We start from the raw sequence: 17,878 nt of genomic DNA, 5'->3' as shown, positions 1-17,878 counted from the left end.
GTGTGTGTGTGTGTAATTTGGAGATATTCATTCGCATGGTACCAAGGATTTTGCTTTTGCACTGTTGTCATGGGCATAATATACACAAAGCTTCTCTTTTATAAACAGATTTTAAGCATCCTCACAATGACATCAGGTAAAGATATTTTGAAAGCTTTGTCAAGAGGAAATGAAAGTGTCGTTACTCTTTCATGCTCCACGATGAACAGAAGTTCAATGTAGAATGGAGAGAGCTGATAAAGGGAACTCACAGATACAGAAAAACCCACAATGTGCCACTGGCCAATATCAACTGCAATGGGAACCTACCCTCCATCAGCCCTCCCTTCCCCCTGCTGATTCTCAGCACCTCCAGCTGGGCATCTGAAAAACAACAGGCCATCAGTGACCACCAGAGCATTCCTGCAGATGGACAAGAAAGTCCACATGCAGCTCAGTTACACTTGCTCACCTGTCCCCGGCTTGGAAAACCTAACTGACACTTTTCCTTATTGTCTTGGCAGCCGTTCTCTTTGTTCTTTGTATTTTTGCTTTTTGTGTCCCTTTCCAGTCATCAAAACGACATTTGAAGAAGACTTCTGAGTGCTGGATCCCAATCACTTACCTGAAACTTTCTTACAATTTTCATTTGCCTTTCCAGGTTGAATTTTCTTTCCATCTTCATGGACCAACATGAATTACCTGTTTTTATGCTTGTCTGTGTTTCTATCAGGAATTACTCTCCTTCTCATAGAATCCAGTACTTTACTCTTATAGCATTTATAATAACTTACACTGTGTAAAATGTTTTGCTTGTTTGGAGGCAGGGTCTCATTTATCCCGGACTTATCTGAACTCACGGTCTGGTGTGGGACAACGGTCTGTATTCTGTCAATTATATTTTAAATAAACATTAATTAGCCAGTAGCCAGGCAGGAAGTATAGGTGGGACAACCAGACAGGAAGTAGAGGTGGGTCAATGAGGACAGGAGAATTATGGGAAGAAGGAAGTCCTAGTCTGCAGTCTTGACCCAGCCATAGAAGAATCAAGATGTGACTGCCTTACAAAATAAGGTACTAAGCCATGTGGTTAACATAGACAAGAATAATGGGTTAATGTAAGTTATAAGAGTCTGCAGCAGAGGTATTCTTAAAAAAAAGAAAAGAAAAAGAAAAAAAGAGTTAATAAGAAGCCTGAGCTAAAGGGCCAATCAATTATAACTAATGTAGACCTCTGTGTGATTTCTTTGGGACTTAATGATTACAGGAACCAGGCAGGACAGAAACCCTGACAACAATGGTCCTCAGGTCTATGCCTCCCAGATGCTGAGATTGCTTGTGTGCATCACTATGCCTCATGAAAACTTGTTTTATATATTTTTCTAGTTTGCCATTTACTTTTAACTCTTATGAATTTTACGCATTAGAGTTTTCATTGTTAAAGGTAGAATAGTGAAAAGGCTTCTGTAAGGCAAAGGACACCATCAAAGGACAAACCAGAATGGGAAAAGATCTTCACCAACCCCGCGTCTGATGGAGGGCTGATCTCTAAAATATATAAAGAACTCAATTTAAATTTAATCCAATTTAAAAATGGAGTACACATCTAAACAGAGAATTCTCAGGAGAGGAATCTCAAATGGCCTAAAATCATTTTAAAAATGTTCAATATCCTTCACTCTATCAGGAGAATGTGTATCAAAATGACACTGGGATTCCATCTTACACCTGTCAGAAAGGCCAAGATCAAAAACACAAGTGACAACTCATGCTGAAGAGGATGTGGAGCAAGGGGAACACTCCTCCACTGCTGGCAAGAGTGTGAACTTGTAAAGCCACTTTGGAAATCAATACGGCAGTTTCTCAGAAAATTGGAAATCCATCTACCTCAAGACCCAGCTCTACTACCCCTAGATATATACCCAAAGGATGTTGGTTCCACCGTACCGCAATGACACTTGCTCAACAGTATTCATAGCTGCTGCTTCCCAGAACCAGAAGGTAAGTGATTGCTACTGAAGACTCCACATGCTCTAGGTGGAAGACAGAGAAACAGAGCGGGAAGATCCTCTGCCACCAGCTCCTTACCGAGCAAGATGCCATGCCAGCTGTGATAGTGGAGTCATAATCATTAGTCTTACTCAGCTGTGGTCCCTGGGAGCTCTACTGCCAACTGGACAAGTAAGAGGTGCCCACAGCTGCAGCATGAGAAGTATGTTTTGAAAATAACCAACAGCTTTCTTGTCGGACTTGAGTTGAGGCTTTTTCCACAAGAGCAAATTAGCCTCCAGTAGCAAAGCTGGTGCAATTGTTTTGCTAAGTGGACAGGATGTGCCTACCAAGGTAAGTACCTTGTAGACAACTGTGCTTACACCCAGGAGGTAGTGCTGCTGCCAGCTTTGTCCTAGAAGCTTGCCTTTGGTGGTGAGTAGTATTAACAACTGAACTAGGTGCTGAAAACAAGTGACTGTTGAATGCTCAGTCCATTGAATGCCCGCATCAATTGAACATCAGCACCAACTCCTAGAAGACCTACGGATCATTGTGTGACAAGGAACACAAGAACCTAAGAGTATGGGAGAAGGAATGCAGCGTTATGAAGCGCTGGTCTGGGAAGATGGCATCGCATGGCCACTGTGCCCATTTGCTCACAGAAGTAGCTGTGAGTGCCTGTGCAAGAATTACACAACACTGGCTCTGCTGACATCCTATCATTAAGGAGTGAGAAACTCCTGAGATCCTAACACTCCCTGAATAGCTGCAGGTAGCTAAGGGTTGATGATGGAGGAGGAGACATTTTCTTTAGTAGCATAGTCACTAGTGAAGTGCCCTTGCTCCTCTAAGCAATCCTTCACCTATGCTCCTGAAAGCAGCTCTAGTAATATTCACCAGCTCTCTCTCTCTCTCTCTCTCTCTCTCTCTCTCTCTCTCTCTCTCTCTCTCTTGCACGCATGCACGCACGCACGTGCACACACACACACACACACACACACACGAACGACACAAAAGTAAAAGGAATCCAACTAGGAGGAATAAAGAAGTCAGTTGAAGAGGAGGAGTACAAGAGAGTAGAGGATGTGGATTAAGATACATTTGTTGCAGAGAGGCACTGCTTGTTGGTCCCAGCTGCCCAGAACTGAAATAACCACATAGAAAACCATATTAATTAAATCACTGCTTGGCCCATTAACTCTAGCTTCTTATTTGCTAGCTTTTATATTAATTTAACTTATCTCCATTAATCTGTGTATCGCCACGTGGCAGTGGTTTACCGGGTAAAATCCCCAGCGTCTGTGTCCAGTGGCTCACAGTGTCTCTGCCTTCCCTTTCCCAGCATTCAGTCCATTTTTCCCTCCTACCTAAGTTCTGCCCTATCAACAGGCCAAAGCAGTTTCTTTATTCATTAATGGTAATCATACACACAGAGATGACTCCCATATCATACATTATATTTTTGTGTGAAAGTGCCATAATGAAACTCGTTGTTATGTATAATTAGTACACGTTAATAATTTTTAAAGAAATGACAAATTTTAGTGGACAATACATTTCTAAAACCAAAACAATGTCTAATTATCAGAATGAGAAGATTAAATTAATAGCAAAATGGCGCATGTACATGATCAAATATTTAAATAGAAACAGAATTATGTGCAGTTTAACAAGTAATTTTTTAAGAATGCATCCGTTGTCTAAGGCTCTGCTTCGGAGAGATTAAAATAACTCATACTGGAAGAGGTCCAGAGATGAACTGCCACCATAGACACTCACTGGCCACACAGAAAGAGACTCTACTGTTTTAATGTAGGACAGGAAGCATAATGACCTACAAATGTTTCTACCATTGGAAAGCAGTGGTGGCAGTGATTGTCATAAAAGACACACATGGTAGGTTATTCTTAAGTACCACTTCTCAAAAGAAGCTGATGGATCCCAGGTAACCAAGTATCGATGCAGTCATATTGTAGAATTAAGAAAACCACCTTGATACCTGCATCTATGACAGGCAGTGGGCAGTACAGCCTGGAAAGGTCTAATTACGACGGCTGCAGAACCGCAGAGGAGGCTTGTCATACACAGTTGCCATACAAAACTCAAGAGCATGACAGAGGAAATGTGTTTGTCTTGTTATCTCAAAGGTCCAGACTAGAAGTAGATTCACCCACTTCAAGCAAAAAAGTCTCGGTCAAGCCGTGGTGGTGCACGCATTTGGGAGAAAGAGGCAGGTAGATGTCTGTGAGCTCAAGGCCAGCCTGGGTTATAGAGCGAGTTCCAGGACAGGCTCCAAAGCTACACAGAGAAACCCTGTCTTGAAAAACCAAACAAGCAAGCAAGCAGCAAAAAAGAATCTCTCACAAGTGTGCCCTTCATTTCTGGATTGTAGTTCATTCCAGGTGTAGTCTAATCAAGTTGACAACCAAGAATAGCCATCACACATGTGTGCAACATGAAATGCAGGTGACCTAGAAAAGCTGCAAGAGGAGAAAGGAAATCCATTTTCTGCGGCTCCAGAAGGATCATGTTGCTGCTCACATCTTGTCCTTGGCGTGGTGAAACTGAGTCCAAACCTTTAATGCTCATGATCTCTAAGGCAGTACATTTGTGTGACTTCAAGTCACTAGGCTTGCAGTGGTGTGTTGAATCAATGCTTTTATATCAATAAACTAGGCTACAATATGCCATTAATCAAACACTAATCTCATTGTTGCTGTGAAGGTATCTTATAATTATGGTTCATATCTGCAGTCAGCAGACTTTGAGGAAAGATGGCCACCTTTATAAGGAAAAGCCTGGAGCAAAATTGGAGGATTCCAGAAAATGAAACGTTCTTTCTCTACTCTGGAATTTCTAGCTGGCTGCCCTGCCTTACAGATTCATGCTTTGCATCTGCCTTGTGTACACCAGTTTATTGTAGCCCCACTTTGTCCATGTCTTGCTTCACTTGACTTGAGATAGCCAACTGCAACCTGAAAATACTAATTGGAAAGTTCTAGTAACAAGTAATTTGCAATTTTTAAATTGTGTTTTAGGTGGGGCTAAAAGATAGATCAACGGTTAGGATCACTTCCTGCTCTTCCATAAGACTGAGTCCAGTTCCCAGTATCTATGTCAGGTGGCTCACAACCACCTGTAAGTCTAGCTCCAGGGGCTCTGATACCCTCTTGCAGACTGTCAGCCCATCCACTCACATGCATAAACCTACACATATGCATAATTTAAAAGAGAAAATAGTGTACTGTACTCAGAAACATGATGAAATATGTCATCCAGTTACTTCCATCCCAGAGTATGAACACTCCGTCAGACCAGCTGTCCATACTATGTAAGCTACATGCCCAGCCAGTGCCCATCTGGGTTATGGACTGCCTCAGTACCATGGTGCCGCTGTGCTTGTGTTCAAGTGATCTTAGTTTTACTTAAATTCGGGTCAAAGCCCAAGAGCAGAGGTACAAAGAAGGCACTGGTGTGTGAAGCAGGGAGCATAGATTACCTCGCTATGTGGCAACACCACAGAGTGTAGAAGAGAAATATCCCGTATTCACAGGGCTCAGTACTACACATGAGTTCCGACACACACTAGAGTATAGCTGCCCTGGGGGAGAGGACCTTTGTAGATTTCAAAAATACCTTCTCAGTTCTGTTTCCCTAGGTAACACTTACATAAGCATTTGTTGGAACACCAACAGGCGACAAACACCAATAGTTCACAGAAGTATTTCTTATAACCAGAAAGGACAAAAAGCAGGCAGGACAAATGGCTACCAACAAAGCAAAAGCTAATAATAACAATAATGAAAAACAGTTCGCTAATCTTTCCTTAGTGGACCCAGTCAATGTTAAAGAAAGCCCAGACTTCATGAAGAATTCTTGAATCCAGAAACAGGTGCCAGGGCATACCCGAGGAACAAAACCACTCGAATGTTAGTTTCTTAGATGTGGGATGTAAGCTGATAGGGCCAGCAGAAAAACGAAATGTGATTGCTGATGATGTAATGGTCTTCCTGTAAGCAGGATCCCACCCATGCTCACACAGCAGGGGTTCAGTGTAGACAACGGTGGTCATATTCTATCCCATAACTGCATCTGGTGGACATCACTGTGATCTAAATATAACAGGGAAATCAAGGCTAAAAGCTGCCTTTTCAGTGAAAACACATTAACTGGTGATGGGGCCTTTAGAAGCAAGGCCTAGAAAGGTCTTTAGATCACTAGGGTCTTGAATTTGGAAGAGATTGGTACAGTTTTCATAGGAGCACCAGTTACTGTCACTAGAAACAGAAGTGATTGGAGTCCCTCTCTTCCCACTCTCAGGCTTCCCATCTTGAGAGTGACAGTGCCCTTCACACAGCCCTGCTATCATAATCCACAATCCCTTAGAGCTAAGCTGTGCCCACATCGTGCCCCTGAAACTCCAGCACTGCCAGATCAGTAAACTTTTTAATGTTTATCTGAAATATTTTTCATACAATATATTTTGAATATATGTTTTGCCCTGACCTGACTCCTACCATATCCTCCCCACCTCCTTAGTCAATCAACTTCATGTTCTCTCCCTCTTTCTCTCTCTCTCTCTCTCTCCTTATCTCTCAAAAAATAAAAAATAAAACAGAAAAATTGATTTAAAAAATCAATAAAACAAAAAATACCAAAACAACAACAACAACAACACACACACAGAGAGAGAGAGAGAGAGAGACAGAGAGAGAGACAGAGAGAGAGAGAGAGATTTAAGCATGAAGTCCATTGTGTGATAGCCAGCTACTCCTGGGCATGGGCCTGCATTGGAGAATGGTTGCTATACCTGTAACATGAGGGCCAGCTTGTTGGGGTTCCTGTCCTGCCCAGTACCCCACAGCCAGCAAGTCCCAAAGAAAATCACACACAGGTCTACATAAGTTATAAACTGATTGGCCCATTAGCTTAGGTTACTTATTAGCTCTTATCACTTATATTAACCCATTATTCTCATCTATGTTAGCCATGTGGCTCAGTACCTTTCACAGTGGGGCATATCATATGTTGCTTCTTCGAAGTCTGGGCAGGAGTGGGAGGAATGGGCTTCCTCCTTCCTAGCATTGTCCTGTTCTCATCGCCCCACCTCTACTTCCTGTTTGGCCAATGAGCATTTATTTAAAACATGATTGACAGAATACAGACAATTTTCCTGCACCATTACCACCTGACTGACTTGGCTTCTTTCTTAAAGATCTTGAGCCAGTTAGCAATTTCAAAAAAGAGGGGGCAGTGGTGCAGGAGAATTTTCTGTATTCTGTCAATCATGTTTTAAATAAATGTTGATTGGCCAGTCAGGAAGTATAGGAGGGAAACCAGATAAGAAGTAGAGGTGGAGCAATAAGAATAGGAGAATTTTGGGAAGCAGGAAGCTCCCTCGCCATTCCAGGCCAGACCACCAAGAAGCAGGATGTAACCTACCTGGCTGAGAAAGGTACCAAGCCATAGGCTAATATAGATGAGAACGATGGGGTAATATTCATTATAAGAGCTAATACAAAGCCTGAACTAATGGCCAATCAGTTTTATAACTTATGGAGATCTCTGTGTGATTTTCTTTGGGGCTTGCCGGCTGTGGGGTATCAGGTGGGACATTAACCCCAACAAGCATGCCCTTCATGTTACATATACCCAGTGACACTCCACTTAAGAAAACTGATTTTTCCCTTTCCCAGTAGGTATCAATTACAAATTGTAAATAGCTTGTTGGTTAGGGGAAGGACTTTGTGGCCACGTCTCTCTCTTGGTGCTAGGATTTTGTCTGTTTTAAACTAAACAGAGTTCACAAAAAAATGAAATACAAATGCTCAAGAAATGCTTTTTAAAATGTTCAACATCTTTAGTTATCAGGAAGCTTCAAATTAAACTACTTTGAGACTTCATCTTATCTCAATCAGAGTGGCCAAGACCAAAAAAACAAATGATAGCAGATGCTGGTGAGGATGCAGGGAAACTAACTTCTCTATTGCTGGTGAAACCGCAAACTGGTACAGCCACTGTAGACATATGTGTTGTGGTTTCTCAAAAGTTAAGACTTGATCTACCCCAAGATCCAGCTACATCACTCTTGGGCATATATCCGAAGGACTTTGAAGCTTACCTCAAAGTTACATATTCCCTTCTGCTCCATTCATCACAGCTAGAAAGTGGAAGTGACCTAGATGTCTGTCAACAGATTAATATATAATGAAAATGTGGAACATTTACACAATGGGATATATCAGGCTGTTTAGAAAAGTGAAATTATAAAAATTGAAGATAAGTGGATAGAATTAGGAAACAATCATTCTGGGTGGGATAAACCAGACCCCAGAAGACAAATGTTGTATATTTTCTTTTATATATGGATGATAATTTTTAAAATTTACCTATGTATATCTCAATCCAAATAACCACAGAGAATAGGTAGATAGGAAGGAACCAGGGAAAAGAAGGATATTTTTTAAGCAAGGGTTATGTGGAATTCCCCTCTGTGTGCTGTGAATACCTTTGGTTAATAAAGAAAACTGGCTTGGCCTAATAGGATAAAACAGAGCTAGGCAGAGAAAACTAAACTGAATGCTGGGTGGAAGGAAGGCAGAGTCAGAGAAAAGCCATGTAGCCCCAAAGGTGCCAGATGGAACGTTACCTGATAAGGCACAGCCATGTGGCAATGCACAGATTACTAGCAATGGGTTAAATTAAAATGTAAAAGCTAGACGATAAGAAGTTAGAGCTAATGGGCCAAGCACTGATTTAAATAATATAGTTTCTGTGTGATTATTTCGGGGCTGAGCAGCTGGGAACAAACAAGCGGCTCTCTCCTCACAAGAGAAGGGGATATAGAGTACAGTATTATACAGCCATAAAAGGGCAGGATGACACAACAGTCCTAAGGGTTCAGTACTGGTACACATACCTTGGTGTTGACCAACAGCTCTCTACTTGGACTTAAGACCTGTTCAACAAAAGGGAAACTGCCTGATAGTGAAGACATGGATCTTGGAGACAAATCTACAATGGTTGCTTTACTAAAACAGCATAATCCTCAACCGCATTCTAAATACATGTACTTATACCCACAGAGAAGTGTAATTCTCCCATGTCATCAAACAAACTTCTTTCTGCAACAGGTGGAGACCACTGCAGAAAACCACATGCAATCAAAATGCAGTGTTGTGGAATCCAGTACCAGTAGATACACCTACAAAACACTCCTGAACCCAAGACTCAGGCAACATTGTGGAAGAAGGAGAGGAAAGACTGTAAGTGCCACAGAATTAAGAAGTTTCTTGTGACATTGTGACTCCTAGTAATGTCAGAAGCTACACCCATGAAGTATCACTTCATGGTGAGACTGCCATGTGAACTGAGCAATGATGACACCAATGGACATGCCAAAGCAGACTGAGGAAAGCCAAAGGGGCTTTGATCTGACACAAAGAACCATAGGCAACTATGGAATGCTGAGAACAGGAGAAATAGTCTTCCGCAGGGAAGAGTATACCAACAGGTTATGCAATACCAAATGATCAGCCCTGAAAACATATATACATAGCATTATACAGACTGAGCAGGTTATATTCAGGAAGGGGTGTGTGTGTGTGTTTGTGTGTGTGTGTGTGTACACTTAAGAAGAAAAGGCCATGAATTTGAAAGAGACAAAGTATGGGTATAGAAGAAAATGGGTGTAGAAGGAATAAAGACAGAAAAAAATGATGTACTTATATTATAATCTCTAAATTTTTAAGAGAGATAAAGGGAAAACTAGAGTAGGAAGATTAAAATGGGGTATATGTGGGAAGGCAAAGTGAAGGAGGGAATATGAGAGGGACAACCAACACTAAAGGCCTTTTCAAAAGCCATATAGAAACCAACTATTTCCTAAAATATATACATGTATGAAATGAATTTAAATTTCAAAATACATGCATATATGAAAGGAATTTAAATGGAGTCACCATATGGATATACAGTGCTCCAGCTAGATATCTCATGCCACTAAATAACAACACTAGTGCCAGGAATGGCTTAGTTACATCTTGTTGAATCATTGGCCAAAGGGGTGCCACAGACCACCACTACCACTGCAAACATCATAGGCTATTGCCAAAGCTAATTATTATGTTAAATAACCTGATAGTAAGGCCCCATTGCAGAGGACAACACTTACTATGTCATCAAACATGGAGAAATCAACCTGGTGCTCAACTAGAAGCTTCACCCCAATTGACTATTATATATTTTCTGGAAGGTACTCTGCTACTTCAATCACGGTTATAAACATCTCTGTCACATAGATCATATGATCCAATGGACTGGACTTCATATTGCCAGAGGATGATTATACCTTTAAAATCTATGGGTATTTTTACACACTCTTGTTAATAACAGCAAGGGCCTGTAAGATCTTGGAATAAAGTCATGCCATGTACATTAAGGGATAGTATCCATCATCTCCTAAGTGGATCCTGGTGAGGTAATGGACCTAAAAGTAGACTGAGCTGCCGGATGTCATTTTGCAACAAGAATGCCTTACCCTGATCTGGATGCCATATCAAGTCATAAGTTTTTGGAAAGAGCACAGGAACAATGTGGTACATTATGAAAATGGTGCATTCTAGATCAAAATGAGTAAATTCAGACACATGAGGAAGCTACACAGGCAGATGCCCAGCCCCTTACACTACTTAGCCACATCAGTGCCTCATCTTTAGCTGTCTAACCGAGGAGAAACAGGCATGTTTTGGTGATTATATGACTTGGTATGGTTGTGACATGGCAGGGCCCTCTTGTGAACTACAGTCTGGCTCAAAGGATGCTGGTTAATGGAGGGTTGAAGGGTTATGCGGCATGATTCACTTTGGTATGAGTTTCATGGAAAGTGGGCCTGAGTAAGACTATGCGAAGATTTCTTTGGAGTACCTGACCGGACAGGGACTTATAAGAAGCAATACTGAAAGAGTAGAGACAAGGGCATAAAAGGAAGTTATGTAGAAGGACCTGTAGAAGTCAGCGTGACGTTTATGACTTTGTGTCTCTTCTGACTATCTTCCAGAGCATCTTCCCAAGCACTAAGTAAGCAGGAAAGGTTACTCACCTAGGGAAAGGCAGCCAGCTTCCCTGATGATGCTCCCACAGTGGAACCCAAAGCAGCATATCTCACAAGCCAGAATGGAGGGAGATGGAAGCAGTTGCACTAATAATTATTTGATAATCACTATCAATACTAAATTAATACATTGTATCTAAGAGTACACAGCAAGAGGATATTTCTACAGTGCTTAGGGACTGTTTCTCTGAAAGCTGAGTAGAGGTAGTTAGGTGGAGAACCAACAGATAAGAAAGAGTGTACTGTACATGTGTGATGGTTCTAAGTGGAGAAGATATCGGGTGCAGATGAGAAAATTAGAACAATGTGGCCCAAACATTCCTTTAAAGGGAGGTTGTTTTCTTATGTAGCTGTAGAAGTTAGCTCAATTTGGGAAATAACCAGGCTAGCTAAAAGATAAACAATTATATTTTTATTTGGGCAGTAAGTCACAAAACAGGAAGGAGAAGTCCAAGCTCAGCTGTGCTTCCAGGGAACCACAGAGAGAGAGCATCTGGGCCTTGCACCCATTTTTTTCTCAGGGTCCCAAAAAAACCACACCCTAACTTAGTCCTACCTCTTGAAGATAATTGGCTAACAAAGCTTCCCCATCATGTAGCCACCATGTAGCCGTCAAAACTGAGAAATGAAGTGATGTATATAATAAGTTGTGTAAGTTTCCAATAGTGGGGCCTAATGCAGGAAGGTCCAGCTGGGAATCAGGCCTCAACTATGTTATTGTGTTGCTTCATCCTCTGCTAGCCAGGATTCGTTGCTGAGGTTTTATTTTGTGATCTTGACACTTTTTATGGTTATGGGCTTGCTCTTTGCTACAATGTATCTCTGTTAGGGTTGAAATAATGCTTTCTCTCTGTTGGATCTAGGATAAGTATTTTAAATAATATCATCATAGAAGTGAAGCTGTCTCTGCATCCCTACAAATTCCACAAGAGTTCATGTCTTATCTTTGCAGCAATGTGAACTTCAACTGAGTAATTAAGGTGATATTAAAGTCCTCGGTGATAGAGTCAACCTTTTTTCTTTTGAAATTAAAATATACTTTGCAAGTAGTACTTACTAAACAATCAATGAACTCATTTACTCTGTTCACATTACCATTTAGGTACCCCATTTTGCAAACAGTTAAGTAATTTGTCATTATTCTTACTTATTTTGATACAGAAGTTATTCTGTACGCTGTTGGAAGCTGTTTCAAGCAGGTGTCTATGACCTTTTGTCATGTGCCCATCATTCTCTGAACACTTCCTTGTGTGTGTGCACATGCGTATGTGAGTGGGTGTGTGCTTCCTGTCTTATCCCTGGAAGGTTAGTCTCCCAAGAATCCTGGCTCCTGTTGGAGAACCTCAAGGCTGAGTGGATATGTTCTTGGCTGATGTTAAGCTCTGAGAGAGAAAAGACTATACATAGACGCACACCTAGGTATAGTTCTATCACATTTTATCTGTATTTATTTATGTGTTATTTATTCATGTGTATTCAAAACTATAAAGTCGAATGAAAGTCTCAAGTTTTAACCCAATGCAACAGCTTCCTCAATTTCCATATTTATAACTAGTCTCTGACATTTTTCTCAAATATTTATTTTTCCATCTACCTTTCAGTAATTAGTCTAGTGTCCACACACGGAGAAGGCCTCAAACTGAGATGCAACTCCACCATCCATTACTCATGAATATTCACCCCACTCCATGGTTTGACACCCCACTCCACAGTCTTCCCCAGGGGCGATCTGCTCACACTTAGAATACACAGTCCTGCCTTGCTTCTTCCTCTAATGGAAGAGAGGGGGAAAGGAAAAAAAAAACAGCACCACAGTTAAGGGTCAAAGAATATCCTACCACAAATTACAGAAGTGTACATACAGTCCCTTGAAATCCTAAAATAACCTATTTTTGCTCACACACACAAAATGAGATTTGCTCTTTAAAAAGAAATTATACTAGTGTTACATAAATTTTATAGATCAGGACCAATAGTACAAAAAGTGTCGCACAAATATTCATCTATAGTCCTTAAATCCGCCTAACCATGAAGGAAAAGGAGGCTTTTGAAGTCTTGTGGTCAAATTTAAACTGTAAATAAAATGTCTGAAGGTTGGAAGCCCAAGGAAAACTTGAGCGCTCACACATTTAGTAGTGGAAAAACTGTTGCCTTTCAGCTGACAGGGAAGTCACCAAATGAGTAACAAAGCCCCTAGGTGACTCCTTCCCCACCGCGCTCGCTCTGCCTTTCATAGACAAATGCTGACTTTGGACTCCTCAGTCGCTAGAAACTCTCTCTTTGAGATTACAAAAGACAGATACTAACGCTAGGTTCAGTAAGAGCATCATTGTTGTCTTCGACAGTACCCAGGCCAGTATCCAAAATACCGGACTATGTTCTTTCCATCCTCTAAAGGAAAAGAAATTACCTCTTCTTCTCTTTTATTGCCATTGATAGTTTTCTCTTAGGTTTGAGATAATTCCGGATTTTAGATTTAAGATATTTTCATCGTTAACCTACTTATTTCAGCAGAGATTAAACTCTTTAAGAAAAAAATGTTCCTCTGATCTTTCTGATTGTCAACGTCTCAAGGCCCAGGACTGTCTTACACACCAGCAAACGGGCAAGCTTGAGAAAGAGTATGAAACCGACGAAGACCGACGTATCACGCACACTTTTGAATTCTCTCCCATCGTTCTCTGTCTCCTTGAGATAAGCACACTAGTTTTCTCTAACCTCTGAAATCCTTCGCACAAGGAGCTCCAGATGGCAGGTTGGATCAAGTCCCTGCTAGCGGAACATTTCAATGGCACTGGACCCTGCAAAGACAGGTTCCAGGGAGCTTTCTGAGGTACCATCTGCCAGAAGACGAAAGTCCTCCCGGGATAGCAAGTGCCTTGAAAATCGAAAGCACCCGCCACAGTTGCCACCCACTCGGGTGCCCCAGGGGCGAAGCAGAAGAGAGCCCGGAGCTGGAGAGCAGTCAGCGCAAGTTGGGGCGTGTCTCGGGCGAAGGAGTTTCTGATTGGTTCTCTATGGTGAAACACAAAGCTGGGGGCTAATGCGGTGGGAGGGGCTCGTTTTATAGAAGGAGTGCACACCCTAACTAAACAGAGCGGGACAGGTGGGTTAGATCGTGGTTTCTGGGCGTTTGCGCAAGAAGCCACGCGCACTAGTAAACCGGGGCCTCCAGAGGCAAGAGTTTCAAAACGCCCAGAATCACAAGGAACTCGAGGACCTTTTGCACTAATTCCGGCAGCCTCCTGTGGCTCTGCAATTATGAGTCTTACACTGTGAGTGTTGAAAGTGTTTAGCAGGATCCCTGAAATATCTCAGTCCTCGCATAGTATTCTCTAGCAGAGTTCTTTGTAGATTGAGACCCTAACTGGCTGCAAGGCTATGAGAAAGTCTCTCCAACATCTTGGGGCAATCCCGGTTTGGGTACGTTATAACTATACTTCAATTTTACTTTCCATTAAAATTTTTAAGAAGATTCCATAACGAGTTCAAGTACGATCTAGTCCAAGAGATGCAGACGTGGCAAAATTAAGAAATATATTCCCAGAAGCGAAGTGGTTTCACCTTGTTCTGATTTTCATTGAGATTCCATTTAACACGTCCACAGACTAAATGTACAATAGGTAAGAGCTTTATGCACACCTATGTGTATTTATTTTTATCATATTGCACATGAACGATTTTACGAGTTTCATGAGAGCTGTGAGCCTGGCTTAGAGGGATCTCAGGACAAGCGGACTTCTCTGGGTTCTTGGTACCTTGGAGGTTCCTGGCCTCCACATTAGAGCGAGCAGCTTCTCCCAGCACACTTCTGAGCCTGGGCGGCCTTGGCACTAGCCGGGAGCCCGCTCCACCCCCAAGTCCCGCACCCCGTCGCCTCGAAGGAGACACCCTCGGGAATCGAATTACAGCCCCGCAATTAACATATGAATTTCCCTGACTAACAGGAGGGAAGGTGGGGGGTGGACTCAAAGCAGGAGCTGGAGTCCTCAGTACTAAGTAACTTTTCTCTGGGTGTAAAAACTATTTGATTGGCTCCTCGCACGCGCCTGCCCGCCCCCTTCTTTGACTGAGCAGACACGCGACTGGCGCAAGGAGGGGGCTGGGAGGGGAGCCGGGGGAGATACACTGGCGCGTGCCGCTTTTTAAAGGGGCGCAGCGCCTTCAGCAACCGGAGAAGCTTCGTTGCACGCGACCTGGTGTGTGATCTCCGAGTGAGAGGGGGAGGGTCAAGGAAGAGGAGGAAAAAAAAAATCAGACATTGAAGAAGAGACCTGAAAGGGTTTTGTTGTTGCTTGGGGCTTTTGCCCTTCGTTGAGCTAGGTTGCTAGCACCTACTCTATCACGACACCTCCGAGCCATTGCAGTGCGATGTCCCGTCTGCTGCATGCAGAAGAGTGGGCCGAGGTGAAGGAGTTGGGGGACCACCATCGCCATTCCCAGCCGCACCACCTCCCACAGCTGCCGCCACAGCCACCTGCTACCCTGCAGGCGAGAGACCATCCTGTCTACCCCGCAGAGCTGTCCCTCCTGGATAGCACCGACCCACGCGCCTGGCTGACTCCCACTTTGCAGGGCCTCTGCACGGCACGCGCCGCCCAGTATCTGCTGCATTCTCCCGAGTTGGGTGCCTCCGAGGCCGCGGCACCCCGGGACGAGGCTGACGGCCAGGGCGAGCTGGTAAGAAGAAGCGGCTGCGGCGGCCTCAGCAAGAGCCCCGGGCCGGTAAAAGTGCGGGAACAGCTGTGCAAGCTGAAGGGCGGGGTTGTGGTGGACGAGCTTGGCTGCAGCCGCCAGCGGGCTCCTTCCAGCAAACAGGTGAACGGGGTACAGAAGCAAAGGCGGCTGGCAGCAAATGCCAGGGAGCGGCGCAGGATGCACGGGCTGAACCACGCCTTCGACCAGCTGCGCAACGTTATCCCGTCCTTCAACAACGACAAGAAGCTGTCCAAATATGAGACCCTGCAGATGGCCCAGATCTACATCAACGCCCTGTCAGAGTTGCTGCAGACTCCCAGCGTCGGAGAGCAGCCAACGCCACCAGCAGCCTCCTGCAAAAGTGACCACCATCACCTTCGCGCCGCTGCCACGTATGAAGGAGGTGCGAGTGCCTCCGTGGCAGCCGGGGCTCAGGCGGCCCCGGGAGGGGGCCCACGACCCACCCCACCCGGGGCTTGCCGGACTCGCTTCTCAGCCCCAGCTTCAGCCGGGGGTTACTCGGTGCAGCTGGACGCTTTACACTTCCCATCTTTCGAGGACCGGGCCCTAACAGCGATGATGGCACAGAAGGACCTGTCGCCTTCCCTGCCCGGGAGCATCCTGCAGCCAGTACAGGAGGACAGTAGCAAAACATCTCCCAGGTCCCACAGAAGTGACGGAGAGTTTTCCCCGCACTCTCATTACAGTGATTCTGATGAGGCCAGTTAGGGAGGCAAAGGCTCCGGGAAAACTGAGACAACCAAAAGCCCTTCCCAGTGCGCGGGAAGCCCCGCGGCAAAGATCCCTGTAACCTTTTATTTTTGCTCTGCGGTGGTCATTGTTAGCAACGACGTGACTTCAGATGTCTGCCGTGACTTCAGATGGTTGAGACTCTTCCAAACCCCTTCCTTCCTACCTTCTGCTTCCTCTGTATGTAGATACAGTACCATTACATGAACCTTTACGTGGCATCGTTTTATAGTCCATGCTGCCAATACGCTGCTAAAATGTCATATCTCTGTCTCTGGTCTTGGTTCCATTTATTTTATACCCCGAGCGTTCATCCCGGTGTGTTGCGCCCACTCACAACAAGTAAGGGAGTTAGTCTAGTCTTCGAAGTTATTTCCCAAAGGCTCTGAGACCCGTTTGATACCGGCTTTCGGTGCTTTACTGAACATGGACTACTGAGTTGTTAGAACATGGGACCGGATGAGGGTTTCTGTAGCGCATAAACACCAAGTGTGGCTAGGGAACTCAGAATACACGCACTTCATCACTAGCTGCTGCTCCGCCGCGAAGAAACTCAACTGCCAATTGCAGACTTTTACTTTTGAAAATACAGCCACTTATAAATCCTTAAACTCTTTGCAAATGTTTGTTTTTACAAATGAAAATTAAAACAAAAACCATGTAGTGTCAAAGGCATTTGGTCAATTTTATTTTGCTTTGTTAACGTTAGAAAACTTATTTATTATTGAGTATTTGAACCTATTTCTACTTGTTTTTTGTTTGTTGTTTGTTTTTTTACATTTTCTATTCGAGATCATTTTATTTTGATTTAGCGAATCCAGTTGCCATTGCTTTATGTATGCGCTTTTACAAATGATAAAATAAACTTGAAAAAATACTTTAGTTGTCACATATTCTATTCCAGTAAAACGTTAAAGATAATTTGTAAGTGACTTTGAAGAAATGAGATTTGCTGTTTTGAAGAATATTGCAAATCCAGTACCTTCAGGATATACCAATAAATTGTGAGATCAAATGTGCCCGCTTTGCAGCGTGGTTTGCCTCTGGTATGGCGAGAATCTTTCGGTCTTAAGCCTCTAGTAAGCAATCTCTGGGACAAGCTGGTGACTTTGGTCTCCAGGACTCTGCCCTGTGCTGGTTAGTATCATTGAGATTGCTTATGTATTCTCGCAAAAAAATAGCAGAACTCTTTTCAGGTACACAGCACAACTCAAGTTCTCTGGGGGGAGGCACACCCACAAGAAGAAAAAAAGGACAGCAGCAAAGAATTCAAGTGGAAAGATAGGCAATCATTGGTTTGACAATTAGAAGCTAGAAGTGTGGCAGTTGTTTTAATATTGCTGACTG

At 43.3% G+C, this 17,878-nt stretch overlaps 1 protein-coding gene across 1 annotated transcript; it reads left to right on the top strand.

Moving 5' to 3' along the window:
• Positions 1-15,454: 15,454 nt before the first annotated feature.
• Atoh1 (atonal bHLH transcription factor 1) lies at positions 15,455-16,510 on the top strand. The gene has a single exon (XM_038317910.1). It carries the CDS (start codon positions 15,455-15,457, stop codon positions 16,508-16,510), a length of 1,056 nt encoding a protein of 351 aa, XP_038173838.1.
• The last annotated feature ends 1,368 nt before the right edge of the window (positions 16,511-17,878 follow it).

The sequence above is a fragment of the Arvicola amphibius genome, chromosome 2 (genome assembly GCF_903992535.2).
Source record: "Arvicola amphibius chromosome 2, mArvAmp1.2, whole genome shotgun sequence".
NCBI classification, from domain to species: domain Eukaryota; kingdom Metazoa; phylum Chordata; class Mammalia; order Rodentia; family Cricetidae; genus Arvicola; species Arvicola amphibius.
This window is presented reverse-complemented; position numbering and strand designations above follow the sequence as displayed.

Bases quoted from the DNA above. Each gene is read 5' to 3' on its own strand.
- Atoh1 (XM_038317910.1), top strand. From the start codon at position 15,455: ATGTCCCGTCTGCTGCATGCAGAAGAGTGGGCCGAGGTGAAGGAGTTG.